General features: G+C 40.9%; 1 protein-coding gene across 1 annotated transcript in view; it reads right to left on the bottom strand.

The window, feature by feature from the left end:
• LOC126198796 (uncharacterized) overlaps window positions 1–17,062 on the bottom strand; it is a 148,527-nt gene extending 131,465 nt beyond the window's left edge. Inside the window, exon 1 of the mRNA XM_049935365.1 lies at window positions 16,965–17,062. Coding sequence (XP_049791322.1) covers window positions 16,965–17,004 — 40 coding nt within the window. The 5' untranslated portion in view covers window positions 17,005–17,062. The remainder of the gene's footprint in view (window positions 1–16,964) is intronic.
• Window positions 17,063–17,436: the final 374 nt, after the last annotated feature.

The raw sequence follows: 17,436 nt of genomic DNA on the forward strand, positions 1-17,436 counted from the left end.
AACACCGCGGTTCCTGGTGTGTCCGCTGTGCCGTGCGTGTGATCATTGCTTGTACAGCCCTCTCGCAGTGTCCGGAGCAAGTATGGTGGGTCTGACACACTGGTGTCAATGTGTTCTTTTTTCCTTTTCCAGGAGTGTATTTCGATGAACGCTCTGCCACGCATTTAAATGTAAATTGCAGAGTGATCACGTAGACGTAGAAGTTCGAAACTTAGCGCCGACGTCAGTGCCAGATGCTTTCAGCAACTTCCACAATGAAACTCTGTCTCTATATCTGACAGAAAATCCAAAGAGATTCTCATCGTACGTAAATTACATCAGCGACAAGACGCCACCAGTACTCTCTCTGCACGATTGCAGTGTTGAAATGAAACGATCGAATGGCATTTTTAGCGGCGATATCCCACCCGAGGTATTCGGCAGCCTGGTGCAACTCTTTTGATGTGAGGCCGTTCCGGTAACTTGCGAGTCAATTATGATGAAATGAATAGCAGTGGTAATATAACCAATGTCAGCGCCGCTAAATCGGAGTTGTTAAACACAGTTTTCCGAAATTCTTTTATCAAAGAAGACAAAGTAAATATTCCAGTACTCGAATCGAAAGCATCTGTCAACATGAGTTACTTACTAGCAGATATCCTTAAAGCACTTAACAAAGACTAGCCTTCTCGTCCAGATAGCATACCAATAAGGTTCCTTTCTGAGTACGCTGATATCATAGCCTCGTACTTAACAATCGCATAAAACCACTCGTCTGACAAATGATCCATAACAAAAGGCTGGAAAGATGCACAGATCACACCAATACTCAAGAAAAGAAATACGTGTAATCCGCTGAATTACAGATCCATATACCATCGTCGATTTGCAGTATGATCTTGCAACATATAGTTTGTTCGAACACTATGAATTACCTCGGAGGTAACGGTCTATTGACACACAGCAAGGACAGAAAATACTGCTCTTATGGAACACAACAATGTCTTTATTATCACCAAGTAATGAGCGCTATCGACAGGGGATCTCAAACTGACATCGTCTCTCACAAGAGACTACTAATCAAATAGCGTGCCTATGGAGTATCACTTCGGCTGTGCGACTTGATCTAAGAGTTCTTCTCATAAAGGTCACAGTACGTAGCAATAGAAGGAAAAGAATCTAGTAAAACAGAAATGATATCGACGTTCCCAAAGGAAGTGTTACAAGCTCCCTGTTGTTCCTAATCTGGATAAACGATTTAAGAGACAATCTGAGCATCCTTCGTAGAATGTTTGAAGATGTTAATGTCATTTACAGTCTAGTTATGTCATCAGGTGATCAAGACCAATCTCAAAATGACTTAGATTCAATATCTGAATGGTGCGAAAAGTGGCAGTTGTCCCAGTGTAAGAAAAAGTCATCCACATAAGTACAACGAGCAATCCGCTAAATTACCATTACACACCAAATCACACAAATTTAAAGGTTGTCAATTCGACTAAATACCTAGGAATTACAATTACGAACAACTTAAGTTGGAACGTTCACATAAATAATGATCTGGGAAAGGCAAATCAATGTTTTGTTGGTAGAATACTCAGAAGATGCAACAGGTCTACTAAAGAGACTGCCCACATTACGCTTGTCTCTAAACTGCTAGAGTATTGCTGTACTGTATGGAATCCTTAACAAATAGGATTGACGGTGGACATCAAAAAATTTCAAGGAAGGGCAGCTCAATTTGAGTTGTCGCGGAAGAGGGGAAGGGGTGTCACGGATGTGATAAGCGAGTCGGGATCGTAATCATTAAAACAAATTTTTCACAAAATTTCACTCACCAACTTTCACCTCTGAATGTGAAAATATTTTACTGTCACCAGCTTACACAGGGAGGAAATGTCATCATCATGAAATAAGAGAAATCAGAGCACGTACAGAAAGATTTAAGTGTTCATTTTTCCCAAGCGCTGTTAGACAGTGGAACGGTAAGAAAAGGGTATGAAAATTGTAAGTAGGCTGTTTAGGTTTTTTTATTGGTAACGCCACCTCTGTATGAAAATCACTGGCTGTGCTGTGTGCAGCCTGTGGCCAGTTTGCATTGTTGTAATACTCGCCATTGTAGTGTTAGGCAGCTGGCTGTGAACAGCGCGTAGCGTTGGCAGTTGGAGGTGAGCCGCCAGCAGTGGTGGATGTGGGGAGAGAGATGGCGGAATTTTGAAATTTGTCATGAACTGCTATATATATATATATATATATATATATATATATATATATATATATATATATATATATGATATCAAGGTAAATACATTGTTTGTTCTCTATTAATATCTTTCATTTGCTAACTATCCCTATCAGTAGTTAGTGCCTTCCATAGTTTGAATCTTTTATTTAGCTGGCAGTAGTGGCGTCGACGGTATTGCAGTAGTGGGAGTAACCAAGATTTTTGTGAGGTAAGTGATTTGTGAAAAGTACAGGTTAATGTTAGTCAGGGCCATTCTCTTGTAGAGATTATTGAAAGTCAGATTGCGTTGCGCTAAAAAAAAAATATTGTGTGTCAGTTTAAGCACAGTCGTGTATAAATTGTTTAAAAGGGGACGTTTCATATGTCGACCCTTAGCCGAGGATACCTCACTGGAATCTTCTGATTTTTTCTTGTAGTTTGTGTAATTAGTGTAGATTTTGTTTATTGCTAGCGCGTAATTGTAGAGAGAATCTCCTTTGTAGTTGCAGTCTTTCATTGTTGTACAGTAAAACAGGTGTGGCACGCATGTAGATTTGCACCAAGTATTTCGCAGCTGCAATTAACTAGATATTATTTTCAGTGCTATGTTAATGTGTTCCCCTATTTGTGCTCTTCAAATTGTGTTTTTCTGTGTTGTCGTGTGAAATATTGTGACAATAATGGCGTGTGAAAAACGTAACACTAGGCTCCAAAGTAAATTGAGAAATGACAGCGAAGACGAAAGCAGTGTGTTAGCGCCACCGTGTAATGAATTAACAGACATTCAAAGTAGTAATTTGGTAACTGTGCATAGGGAAATGGAGCGGGTGGCAAACAATGGCGTGGACAGTGAAACAATTAGTGAAGAGGGAAGCATTATCGATCGATCGGTCGGCAACAGCTCGCCTCAGGAATCGGGAATGACAGGACACAATTTTGCAAATATTGTAGACTCAGGTTTTGGGTCCTCACCGTTTTCTCAAATGAGTCAAGACACATTTTCTGCTTGTCAAAATGTGAATGTTGCCGGTGAAAATGCACTGCAAAAAAGCATAGAGAAACAGATTCCAGACACTAATACATTATTATTGCAATTAATGCAACAAATGGGACAAAATCGTCGAAAGTTAGACACAGTGGAACAAAATCAAAGACAAACACAGCAAAAGCTTCAAAAGTTAGACACAATGGAACAAAATCTTAAAAAGTTAGACGCAATGGAACAAAATCTTCAAAAGTTAGACTCATTGGAGCAAACTCTTGAACAAACACGTGAGGATTTAACTACTGAGTTACATCACATTGAATCGAAATGTCAAAAAGTCTGTAATGACGTAAAAACACAAATTTGTGAGCATTTCCAACCTATTTTTTCGCGTCATGAAAATGCACTACAGAATCACGAAGCAGCCATAAAAGAACTGCAAACTACTGTTCATGAAAATCATGAGACCTTGCAAGCTAAATTTGACTCAGTTGCATCTACCGATTCGGTTACGCAACTTACAAAAACTCAGGAAAACTTGAAGGACACAGTATATCCGATTTCAACACAAATGGACACTCTGAAACTTGGTTCAGAAAAACACACTGAGGAAATGTGTTCACTATCGGAGAAAGTAGCCGAACTTTCGGATCAGGTCACTAACTTATCTACAAAGGTAGATGATGATCTGAATGACACAACACCTGTAGCCTTCACTGACACAGAAGAGTATGAACAAATTAGAAAATTCAAACAAAATCAAAATCAAATCAATACACAGTACAAAAGAGAAATCCGGGAAGTACAAGATCATTTGGCACAAGTAATACAAGAATTACATATTTCAGAGGACACTCGCGCTCCAGTACGGGAAGAGGGACATAGAAATACGGAACAGACACAAAATAACAACACAGGGCACTTCGGAAATTATGAAAGAAATTGGCAAGGTACATCGAATTTTGAGATGGAACCGCCGAAACGACGTAACAATGACCGACATGCGACTTGCCGACATGATGATTTTTACTATAAGCTATTCATTACTACACGTAAATTCAAAACATTCAAGAATTCTGGCAACGACATTCATCCACAAGCATGGCTCCATCAATTCTCTCGTTGTTTTCCTCCCAACTGGTCGTTAGAACACAGATTAGAATTTATGTGTGGCTACTTAGAGAATGAACCAGCTGTAAGAATGCGATCGGTCGTTCACGATTGCCACAGTGAAGGAGAATTTTACCATGCCTTCCTCTCAGCATATTGGTCTCAAGCTACACAAGACCGAGTAAAACATGGCATCATAATGATGAAACATTTCGAACAATCTGAATTCTCCAGTCTTGTGAAATATTTTGAAGACATGTTGCACAAGAATCAGTACCTGTCAAACCCATACAGCCCCTCAGAACTCATCCGCATTTGCTTAATCAAATTACCTGAACATTTACGACATATTATTTTAGCAGGACGTTGCAAAGAAGACATTGAGGCTTTTCAGGGACTGTTACAAGAACTGGAAATTGACACTGACAATCGGGGAACGCGGGAACAGGAGCACAACAATTACAGGTCACATCTGTCACAATTCCGCGATGACAGAAATAATACACGACAAGGCTATTCTTATAACGTAAATCGTGACCAAAACAGACACCACCCGTATGACAACCGTTGGCAGAGTAGTAATAATTACAGGGAAAGATCACCTCTCCGCGGTAATGACTATTACAGAGACAATCAGAGAAACAGACAATATGGGAACCAAAATAATTGTTATTACGGGAGACAGAATAACTTTAGACGCAACGGTCCAGTGCGCAGTTACGATTCAGGGAGAAATTCTCCACCACTTAACCGACAAGAAAGAAACTACAGGAACTACCAACATGACGACAGACGATGTAATCGTAACGACAGACCTGAATTGCATCAGAACTGGCGGGATTTAAACAGGGCAGGGCCCTTTCGTCACGGTGAATTTGTAGAAGTTAGGTCTCCAAATCCCAATAACGACACGCGCCAACAAAGAGACAATAGGCAATGACTCATACTGCAGGCAGCCACAAAAAACACGTATGAAACTAACGACGCAGCTGCCGTAGCTAGTAATTACGTAAAAATGGAAGACATTAGGGACATCTTACTCCAAGAACACGACGTAAAACATAACAACATTGCATATCCTGTGATTCACATTACAGTAAATGACGTAAAATTTACGGCAGTACTTGACTCTGGCAGTCCCATTTCAGTAATTAGTGAGACAGCCCTTTCTGTGGCACAACAATACGTCACAGCACAGTACTTTCTTCATCACAACAATAAGCGTAATAACTAAGATATCTATACGCAAAGCATTTCACTTTTGTTTATCATGAGGTAAGTACATTGACTTCTGCAGAACTTAGCTTTCAGAGGACGATAACTACGAGACTTCCACAGAGATTATCTTACAACATGACGGACAGTTTAGCGCTACAGGACACGTATTTGAGTGATTAATTTTGTACTTAAAACATTTATTTTTAAAGATTTTTGAATTGCAAAGAAAGTTTTCCGTGATACATTTCATTCCATTGCTGTAATCTGTAACACCTGAGGGTATAATTACATTAATCCTCAGGGGGGTACACGCCTACTTTGTGTACCATGTGTTTGGCAAGCACAAGGAGCCCTAGCTAATATGGTATTTGCTTATACAACTTTACACATCGGTACCATATTTCTCTAACACATAAATTACACAGCTATCTGATTATTTAACAAAGAAACAAACATTTTTTTTACTACATTAGTGACAGATGTTTACGTAATTACACAGTTGGGTAACTTCACACTTATGAAATTGTATTTTGTCTGTACTTTGTGAACTGTTCATATTTTTTTGGAACCATTGTGATACTATGAGAGCTTTGAAAGATGTATTTGGTAAGGGAGCATGATTTTAAAGTACGTTTGAGGTAGATAACACTTTTGATATGAGCAGAGAATTCTTTTTAGGTTTTGAAATTATTGGAGGAAGCTACGACGATTTTGAGAGTTGACTGAGGTGTTATGATGTTATTTTTACGACGACGATGTGTATTATGCTGCTGAGGTATGTTTATGGTCAAGAAGCTGATGCTATATGAGGAATTTGATTATGCTACATATTTCATATAATGAAATATTAAAGAAGCATCGACGAATATATATATGTGTAATAAGGTAAGGAGTAATGAGTAGCGGTTAGGGACACTGACTTGTGAAAAAGGTTGTTGGAAACCAAGAATCGTACTTTAAGAGGTAGGAAATGTGTGTAAATGCGTAAATGTATCACAATGCTGGCTAAAATTTTTTGGACGCTGTTATATTTATAGGATTTTGTTTCTACAGATTTGTAACCCAAATTCTTGACCTGTGAAATATATTTATATGAGACTGTCACTGTAGCGGAAACTGGTGTCGTAAATATTTCGGTAAGAAAGTTCAGTGACCACCTGCACGTAATGCGTCGTGGGCACCCAGCTGAGCGGCCAGGTGTGTCAGACGCCTGGAGAAAAAGCCATTATTGCGAGCCCTTTTCAGCGGCACAGGTAGAAAAAAAAAGGGAGGCCATTATCCTCGCTATTGACATTCCTTTGTAGAAAGCATTGTAAATACGACACGCTAATAATAACTTGGAAACATTCTTACATCTGCACACCTGATTAGGACAAGTGTATATCTATATGAGTTGAGAGAATGTCTACTAACTTATGAAATGTCACATGACTATTGAATGATATTTTTATGCTTTGGTTTGCATAATTGCTTATTTCATTTGATATCTGGTTTCCAGCTGTCTTGCAGCATTGGTTTCATAAAATAAAATTAAATTCATTTGCTAATGTGAACACTTTCTGTCAACAGATCTATTAAATAATTACTTTATGATCCACATTCTTCGAAAAAGGAGCTCTTGGAATGGAAAGAACAATAAGAAGGGACTAGTAACAGGAACTGCATACATAATTTTCTTTTCAACTACTTGGTAATTTTTTTGGTAGAGTAAGTTATTGTGATGCATCACTCTAGTGTTAAGATGTGACATAGGTATTAGACATGGCTATTTTTAGTGTAATATTTTTTCTGCTTGAACTTTGTCATGTTTAGGCATACGTTATTTCATTTTTTTGCTGCTGTTTGTCAGGCATAGTGCTACTGAATTTTAATTTGCGTTACTCTGTTAAGCCAGCTTTACTACTGATTTATTTTTCTTGTTTGCTGCTCATTGCCTTATGTTAGTTGTAATTTATGCTGCTTGCTTCGCCATTTGTATTTTTGATCATTGCTGTTTGCGTTAATTGTTTTATGTGCTGCTGCATTGCCTCGACCCTTAGTTTAGCATCTGAGCTCAGTAGATATAAGTTAGCTTAAGAGGGGGTAGCCTATAAGAGAATGAGTAGCGATTAATTGGAAAAAATGCATTGAGAAGCTATACGAGAAAAGTACAGAAAGCAGGTATAGATAGGACTTTTGGAAATAATGAAGAACAATGGGAGATCTCCGAGAAGTAAAGAAAGTTTTGTTTGAAAAATACTGCAGTAAAAGAAACCCTGTCCTTTCCTTGTGTTATCCCACTATGTGTTTGTGTACCCTTGTGTATTTGTTTTCTTCCTGTCTCTGTGTACTGTTTCATAGACCTTTTTTCTCTTCTAATACTAAGTTACATTCACTATGATGAGGAATACTGTTATCCTCAAATATAATTTGCATTAATAATAAGTTACTTACTTTGTAAAGATGTTTAAACATTATTTGTTCTGTTTTGTTTTAATGCTCATGTGTGAAGTTGATATTCGAAAAGTTATTCTGATCTTTCATGTATGTACTTATGTCACAATTCCTGTGACACTGATGTATATGTTATTTCTATTCTTTTGTAAAGCCCATATTACTACAAATGTTATCTGTACTGTTATGTTCTTTAGTGATGTATTTTGTACCTTTGTAATTGTATTCTCATGTTATAATATTGTAATTGACACCAGTTCTTCAAATTAAGTATCATTTCACTGCACTCGTTTCTGTTGGTCATAGTATATGGACAATATGTGAGAAGTAGGGACTGTTAGTGTTTGCACGTGTGTTAATAATTCAGCAAGGGACTGGATAACAGCATTGCTGGTTCTAAGGACATTTCAAACAAATTTTTTTGTGAGTGGACAAGTGGTGGTTTATGGACTTGCTATATTATCCGCAAGACTCTTCAATGGTGATTGTGCACCTGCACAGTCACAACGGATGGCTGCTGGCCATCTCTACAAGGACTACAGTGGGTCTGCATCTTTGATGATCCATCAATACCATTATTTCTACAAGGACTGCCGTGGGTCTGCACCTCTGGTGGCCCACCAATACCGTAATCTCTACCAGGACTACAGTGGGTCTGCTCTGTGATGACCTACCCACCAATACTCTTCAAAACTTCGACTGACTCCGCTGTGGGTTTGCTCTGTTGTGGCCCATTACCTGTCAGCATGTCAAGAGTCAGCACTGTCTTTCCGTTGGAAGGACAACGCTACTTCTTCAAGACTGCATGGAAATCCACTCCTTCCGTGTGCATTTTCTTTTACTGCTCAGACTTTGAGAAAAACACTGAAATGTTATTGTGATGAATGATCAGGACTGTCTTTATGGACTGTGAGAAAATTTTAGCTTTTGACCAACATTGTATCAATAAGTGTGTGCATTTGATTTCTTTGTTATTGTAATTATGAAAATTTTTTTCAAATCTGTATTGGCCACTGCCCAAACCAATTTGTAAAATTTTTTGTGGGGAGCATGGGGGCTATCTAAGTAGGCTGTTTAGGTTTTTTTATTGGTAACGCCACCTCTGTATGAAAATCACTGGCTGTACTGTGTGCAGCCTGTGGCCAGTTTGCATTGTTGTAATACTCGCCATTGTAGTGTTAGGCAGCTGGCTGTGAACAGCGCGTAGCGTTGGCAGTTGGAGGTGAGCCGCCAGCAGTGGTGGATGTGGGGAGAGAGATGGCGGAATTTTGAAATTTGTCATGAACTGCTATATATATATATATATATATATATATATATATATATATATATATATATATATATATATATGATATCAAGGTAAATACATTGTTTGTTCTCTATTAATATCTTTCATTTGCTAACTATCCCTATCAGTAGTTAGTTCAAATGGCTCTGAGCACTATGGGACTCAACTGCTGAGGTCATTAGTCCCCTAGAACTTAGAACTAGTTAAACCTAACTAACCTAAGGACATCACAAACATCCATGCCCGAGGCAGGATTCGAACCTGCGACCGTAGCGGTCTTGCGGTTCCAGACTGCAGCGCCTTAAACCGCACGGCCACTTCGGCCGGCTCAGTAGTTAGTGCCTTCCATAGTTTGAATCTTTTATTTAGCTGGCAGTAGTGGCGTCGACGGTATTGCAGTAGTGGGAGTAACCAAGATTTTTGTGAGGTAAGTGATTTGTGAAAAGTACAGGTTAATGTTAGTCAGGGCCATTCTCTTGTAGAGATTATTGAAAGTCAGATTGCGTTGCGCTAAAAAAAAATATTGTGTGTCAGTTTAAGCACAGTCGTGTATAAATTTTAAAAGGGGACGTTTCAAAATGTTCAAAGAACCCTCTGCCAAGCACTTAAATGTGAACTGAAGATTAGATTTCAATCAAGATATACTTCAAAAATACTAATGACAGTTCTATGTTGAAGAGTAGGAAACAAAATTGAGGTAGGTTAGGAGACGATCATTTTGGTTTTAGGCCTAGTACGGACACAAGTTTAGTACTGTGGTTACTAATGTAAAAAATTTCGGAGGTTGTTCAGGAATATTTTCTGAGTATTGTATAAGGGACCCATGGTCACTGGTGACTCGTTAGATAGTAATAATGTAATTATGATTTATTCGGGTCGCTATCCCATCGTTGTAGCCACATAAGCAATGCTCAAAAAAAATGTTCAAATGGCTCTGAGCACTATGGGACTTAACATCTGAGGTCATCAGTCCTTTAGAACTTAGAACTACTTAAACCTAACTAACCTAACGACATCACACACATCCATGCCCGAGGCAGATTCGAACCTGCGACCGTAGCGGTCGCGCGGTTCCAGACTGTAGCGCCTAGAACCGCTCGGCCACCACGGCCGGCATAAGCAATGCGTATCAGCCAACTCTTCATAAGCGAACCCATTCACACTGCAGTGTATCATTATTAATATACACCTAACAGTACCGGAGAAACAATCCCGAGATAGGACGGAGACGTACTGAATGCAAGCTTTAGAGCACAGAGTCAAGAGGGCATTACTGTTGTCAACAGCACGCACCGTGGGTGAATCGAACGAATTAGTTTCCAAACAGGACACATGGCTCAAACTGTCGACCTTTTCGCTGCTGAGCGGGTATTTTCAGGGCAACACAGATGCAAAAATAAATGCAAGAAAGAAAACGAACGAAATGCAGTTATTCTGTTACCAGCCACCTGAGACCACGAGTTCCTTATACCGAACTATTCAGAAAATATCGCTCAACAATCATTGAAATTTTGAGGGAAGTTCGGGTTCCCCCTGAATATTGCACACGCAAGAGAACAATACTAATGAGAGCACACAGCACATACAAGATGTAACTAACTTTCCTTTGCGGACTTTGAGGACAGGTTTCTTACAACAACAAAAGAAAAAAGTCTGGTAAATATGGGCTCTAAAATGCATACTATAAGAGCTATGAACACTTTCTTAGTAGAAGAGATGTGGCTTAAGTTGCAGAGTTCAATAAGTGCTCACAGCTTTTCAAGAATGCATTTTAGAGTCCATGTTTACCGACTGATTTCTTTCTTCTTTTGATCCATACTACCTGCTCCCAGAATATGTAAAGCAAAGAGCTTGCATTAGAAGAGATATGGTTCACAGTATCGAAGATGAACAAGTGCTCATAGCTGTTAAGGTATGCACTTCTGAGCCCATGTTTGTTGGACGTTTTTCTTGTTTTGGTGTAACCCTGTACAGGGAATTTAGTTGCAACCTACATACGGCGTGCAACGGGTATAAGTGCAGATAGTTTTATATGTGGTACCTTAATACGTACACACATAAGTGTGTTGCTTGTTTTTTCTCCGTGTCGAACAGCCTTCCCACAAACTCGTCGCAAACTTTGCGACCTGACGTTTTCTGCAGGGTCGTAACTGCACCACTAAGTGGATTACCCTGTCATTATAGACTAACCGTTTTGCGCCCACACTTCAACACCTGGCCTGCTGCCTAGGGGAAAATAATCATTAATGGCTCGCTCTTGCCCCTTGTACTTGGATGTACTAACCAACCTAAAAACATACTTCAGCACACCATCCTCAGTCTCCAATATAAATAACTGCACTTATACCCGTTACTCACAGTATCTATTTAGTTTCAGGTATTACAGTCACCGCAGATAACTGTTACACCTTACATATAGTATATAGGTATTACAGCATTATGCTAAACGAAAGAAATGAAGAACAGTTGGAAAGAATGGTGATGGACCGCATGGTGAAAAATGTACAGGAAATGATCATAGGGCATTCGGTCGGAAGCTGTGATCTGTTGTGTGTTTATAAAAGACCAGCACAATATATTACTGTGAGCTCACTGAAATTAACCAGCTGAGGATCAGAACGGACAGTTTTCAGCTGCTTCCTTATTCATGAAGACTGATGCCCCAGTAACTGCCCTGCCATTTTGACACAGGTTGTCCGGTTTTTTATTTCTGGTATGGTTTCTTCAATAGGGCCTGAGGCTACAGCGGATTCGCTAGTTCCTCTCCTCACGTTTGCCTCTTATTTTCCTGAGGTGTTAATTCCTGAGGCAGTAGAAAATTCGATAGCGACGAGGTGTTAAATTTGACCTTCCATCTTCCTTGCAAAAATCGTCGAAACAACCTTACAAATGGGTTCAAGTTCATCTCGTTGTACTTGTGTCTGGTATTTCCTAATGTGTCACATTACACTAAAGTAAACGAAGAGAATAGAAAGACAAATCAGTAATACATATTACAGTATAAAAATATATCTCTCGCTTTGCAACACCCAGCAGAAGAGAACACATCATGTGCTAGTATGTTCGAACCACACTCAGTCTCATAACACCAACTTCACGCTAAAATTTTCGATTTCGTTATGAGAGAAAAAGTATCAGTACACGCTGATTGAGTTGCCACTGAGCTCACGTACTTAGCGTATCAATTCGCCATTGGTTTATACATTTCGTCCACCTCCGTAGCTGAGAGCTCAACGCAGGTGGCTGTCGCCCTGAGGACCCGGGTTCGATTGCCGAAACTGCTGGGGATCTTTCTTTGGTAAAAGGATTGGAACCGGGTGCACTTAGCCTCGTGATGCCAGCTAACGACTTACATGACCAATTAGTAGCGGCTCCTGGTCACGAAAACCGACAACGCCCAGGAGAGCGGTATGCTGGCCGACTTCGTACCGCATCCAATGCTTCCATTGTGAGAGAATGGCACAGTAGTGGGTCGGTACCGAAGGACTCGCCAGGACCTTTGCACGGTTACTGGTTTACTTTGAAACATTTCAGATATTCCATCAGCGACATAAATAATGCCTTGCAGAATATCGGAGGATGTACTTGCTTTGAACTGAAGGCCTCTTAGAACACATAGGTCAATCTGTCAGTGTCAACTAAAAGACAGAAAGAAGGGCCTTTAGCGTCCGGTGTGCCTCATTAATGTCTTACAGGACGCTTACGATTCACAGTACATATAAATGGCACGGAAAATAATGGCAGCAGCTCTTTGACGGTATACGCGAACCATGTATCTGTACACAGGAAGGTCGAATCACTTTGAAGTGCGGCGAGCCTCGCTCAGCTGCAGGCCTTCTCGTGTCTCACAACATGGACAGTTCACATTCCTATCAGCAAGTCGAATTCATTGTCCATAAGTAGGCGAATCAGTCACTCATCCGGAGTACTCTAAGGTGCAAAAACCACGTAAGTCTAGTTGTAGGGAATACATACTGGTACAAATAATCCTAAGAATATGTAATACACCCAGGAGGACCCTTTGCAAATCGTGTCTTATTGTTCAATTAGATCGTTACCAACTACGGTCAATTAAACAGGCCGGTTAAGAACTATGCAACTCATCGCAGATTTTTTTCAGTGAATGCGTGAACGGCTCAGAAAAGACCACCATTGGTAGTAGCTACAGGGTAGAAGTTGGGCATCGTGTAAGAGATTCGTCTTATAAATACAAACCGAGTCAAGGACCTTATTGACTTCTCCCAAGAACATCGAGCGCAGCTACCATGACAAGACAATCTGAATAATTTGTGCTTAGTAAGAAACGCAGTGTTAGCCAGTCTTTCCACAACCCAGTAGTGCACGGAATGGACATAGGGTTAAATGACACTATTGCAGTATGCACTCTTCCCCTCCGCCGTTCACTGCTTTGCAAAATACAGGTATGGTTGAAGTGATTATCATCATTTATTTTACTTCATAACATCATACACATTGTCTATAACAAACGTTCAAAATGGTTCCCATGTACAGAACTCATTGACGAAGTATACGGAGTGCGTCGATAGTGAACATTAAACTCCGTTGATACGAGGCCTGTTCAGAAAGTAAGCTCCGATTGATTGCCAAATTGAAACCACAGTGAACATCAGAAATGTTTTACTTGTAACAATTAGCTACACCTTTCAGCTACTTCTCTACGTAGTCGCCGTTCTGACTTAGACTTTTGTCATAGCGTTGTACCAACTTTTCAATAGCCTCATCATAGAAGGCAGCCGCCAGTGCTTTCCGCCAATTCTCCACGCTGGCCTACACCTCGTTGTCTGTGTCAAAATGTTGTCTTCAAAGGCAGCGGTTCATGTGACCAGAGATGAAACTCAGGGGGAGACAATTGCGGACTGTATTGTGGGTAATCTCACATTTCCATTTGAAAACGATGCAGGAGCATCTTCATTGCCCCTGCAGAATGCGGCTGAGAATTGTCGTGAAGAAGAAACAGCACGACAGTTATGTAATGTTAGCTGCATAGCTTCAGGCGAAATTTCTCACCAGGCCCTCGTACTTGGCGGCAGACACTATTTTCTAGACATCTTTACGCACTCACTGCGAGCTCAGAAATGAGAAGAGCGACGTGATGCTAACTGGGGTTATACTAGAGACACTACCCAACACATCTGTGCAAAGCTTTATCGGATTTTCATAGTCGTTTCCATTTCGCGACCGATCGGAGCTTACTTTCTGAACGCCCCTCGTATGTTACTCTATAGTTCCGCCAGTGTGTATAGTGCGTTTTTATACGCCCTCCCTTTAATATAGTCCCACGGGAAGAATTATGGAGACTTTAAATCGGGAGAACGTGGGGGCCATAATCCTTTCGAACTGATCCGATTAATAAGATTTCGCTCAAGAAACGAATCGTCTCATCAGATGTGTGACAAGTGGTACCGTCCTTCTGCAACCAACAAATAGTTTATTTACCTCTAGAAGTGAAATAAACTGTGTACACGACACTGTTCAGTGAAGTTTCAAATAAAATATGGGCCCAACTATTGAACGTCGTGATACGGCACAGCGGTTCTAGGCGCTCAGTCCGGAACCGCGCGACTGCTACGGTCACAGGTTCGAATCCTGCCTCGGGCATGGATGTGTGTGATGTCCTTAGGTTAGTTAGGTTTAAGTAGTTCTACGTTCTAGGGGACTGATGACCACAGATGTTAAGTCCCATAGTGCTCAGAGCCATTTGAACCATTTTTGATACGGCACACAACACTCCAATTTTCTGACAGTGTATGTGAATTTTCGGTTAACAGAATTCTTGTGTTTTGGCTATTCATCTATCCAATAAGGTGAAACCACACCTCACAAAGAACACGACACACTTCTGTGATTCCATGGATGTCAACAAATGACCGGAACCATGTACATTACGCTGTAAGCTTTTCTTTATCCTGCGCCAAAAATTCACTATGAATACGATATGCATAAAACTTTAATTTCTGCGTCACTTTCTGAGCACTACCATACGATGTCTGACACTGGACGTTTTGAAGGCGAACGCGGCATCACATACTTCACCTCAGCTGGTTGAGAGTCCACCAAAATGCCCAATCTCCGTCTCCTTGTCAGCAACTGATCCGCATTCCCGGAAACAGCAGATTAATCTTGTTATAGCTCAATTGTTCGACTTTGTGACATCTGGATTTCCCAAAAAAAGCGTCTGTAGCACATGCATATGAAAGACTGGCGAAACACTGTTCAGCAGCGTAAACGTCACATTAGGGACATTCAGTCATTAAATGCACAAACTGATGTAGGAATGAAACAGTTAGTTGGAGGAGTTTTATACTTTTATGACATTACTTCGGTGTCACAGGGACGAGCTAAGAACGGCCGACGGATAAAAATTGTTTTGTTTATAGCCTCAATATGACATTTAATGATGGTGTGCCCACTTGAAGTTTCCACATTAGTTGAATAACATTCGTTGATCCTTCAATGATTTTTGCATACAGTCTGTAACCGCGCTACCGCTCCGGTCGCAGGTTCGCATCCTGCCTCGGGCATGGATGTGTGTGATGTCCTTAGGTTTGTTGGGTTTAAGTAGTTCTAAGTTCTAGGGGACTGATGACCTCAGCAGTTAAGTCCCATAGTTTTGCAGTAGGGTGAACAGCAGAAATATCCATAAATGGTTAAAAAGTTCAAAAACCGGTCGAACCCAGTGACGGATGAGCAACATCCTGGCCGGCAAGTTGGAGTGTCAACTCCATTGCTTCAAACCCGCATTCAAAATGGCTCAAATGGCTCTGAGCACTATGGGACTTAACATCTGTGGGCATCAGTCCCCTAGAACTTAGAACTACTTAAACCTAACTAACCTAATGACATCACACACATCCATGCCCGAGGCAGGATTCGAACCTGCGACCGTAGCAGTCGCGCGGTTCCGGACTGAAGCGCTTACAACCGCTTGGCCACCACGGCAAACCCGCATTGACGACATTATTCGTGAAGACCGACTTATTACTGTTACACGTATAGCGAAAGCAGTTGCACTAAGCGTTGCCCACAGTTCGTGACGTTATCTGTAATAAGATGAAGTACCGCAAAATGAGTGCAAGAAGGATCTGGAAAGAGTTAACGCTACGACACAAAACACAAGGGAACAAGACTCAACTGTGTAGACCCTTGAAAGAACGCTATGAAAAGTGAGATTATTTTGGTTCACTCAAATTCAGCAACAACGAGAAGGTGAAACAGTCTGTGAGAAAGTGGCTCAAACAACAAGCAGACGTCGTTGCAACTGGTATAAGCAAAATTGTTCATCGTTGAGACAAGTGAGTTAGTATTGGTGAGGATTACGTTGGTAAATAGTAGAAGTCTCATTTTGTAAAATTACAGCTTTTTTGTAGCTATTTGTCTCTTTAATTAATAAATGTGCCTTGTCAGTAGATCAGTGAACTGCGATCTACTACAGACGTCTTGAGGCGTGTATCTGTTGCATTGGCGTCTTCGTTTCCTTTTCGTGCTATCATGCTGATGGGGAAATGCAGTGTAGCTCCAACTTAGAGAGACGTTTATTTTCAAACACGCGACTTTCCGGTCGTACTGTAGAAGCTCTCCACAATGGCATCAGAGGAGTAACGTTCTTGCACCTGGAATCGAATCGCTACACATTCCAAAGTTGTCAAATTTCGCGAGAACTGCGCACCTGCGTGCCTGTCTACATAAAGGGAGTGGTCAATTCTTACCGGCGAACAGCACCAGTAGCAGCGCGCACAGAACCCGCATGGCGGCGTAGTCCTCGTCGGCCACCCTTGCATGCGACTGAGGTGGCGACCTAGGTGTCAAGCTTCTGATTGACGGCACGGGCGATAAGCGGCGCGTGCTGATAACCCGTCTCCCTATCAGCAAATCAACCTTGTCCTGTTGACGCACGCCTTCTTTGTCAGAGGCACCTTACCTAGTCCGTACGCCAGAGCGCTACCGCCCACGCAGAACACAGAAGGGTATTCGCATGTAGCTTTAAGCAGTTTTTCACAGTTCTATGGGTGACATCTTTCTTTTTTCGCTACTGCTGCCATTTACGACTGGCTGTTAAAAACAAACAAATGATTGTGGCTTCACTACGCTTGTGTGGTAAGAAAAACAGATTCTGAAGATCGCGTTGCGTCAGTCAACCTTTTGTTGCGTTTGTCGGTGTGTAAGCAGCAAGCGACTGAA

The sequence above is a fragment of the Schistocerca nitens genome, chromosome 8 (assembly GCF_023898315.1).
Source record: "Schistocerca nitens isolate TAMUIC-IGC-003100 chromosome 8, iqSchNite1.1, whole genome shotgun sequence".
NCBI classification, from domain to species: Eukaryota; Metazoa; Arthropoda; class Insecta; order Orthoptera; family Acrididae; genus Schistocerca; species Schistocerca nitens.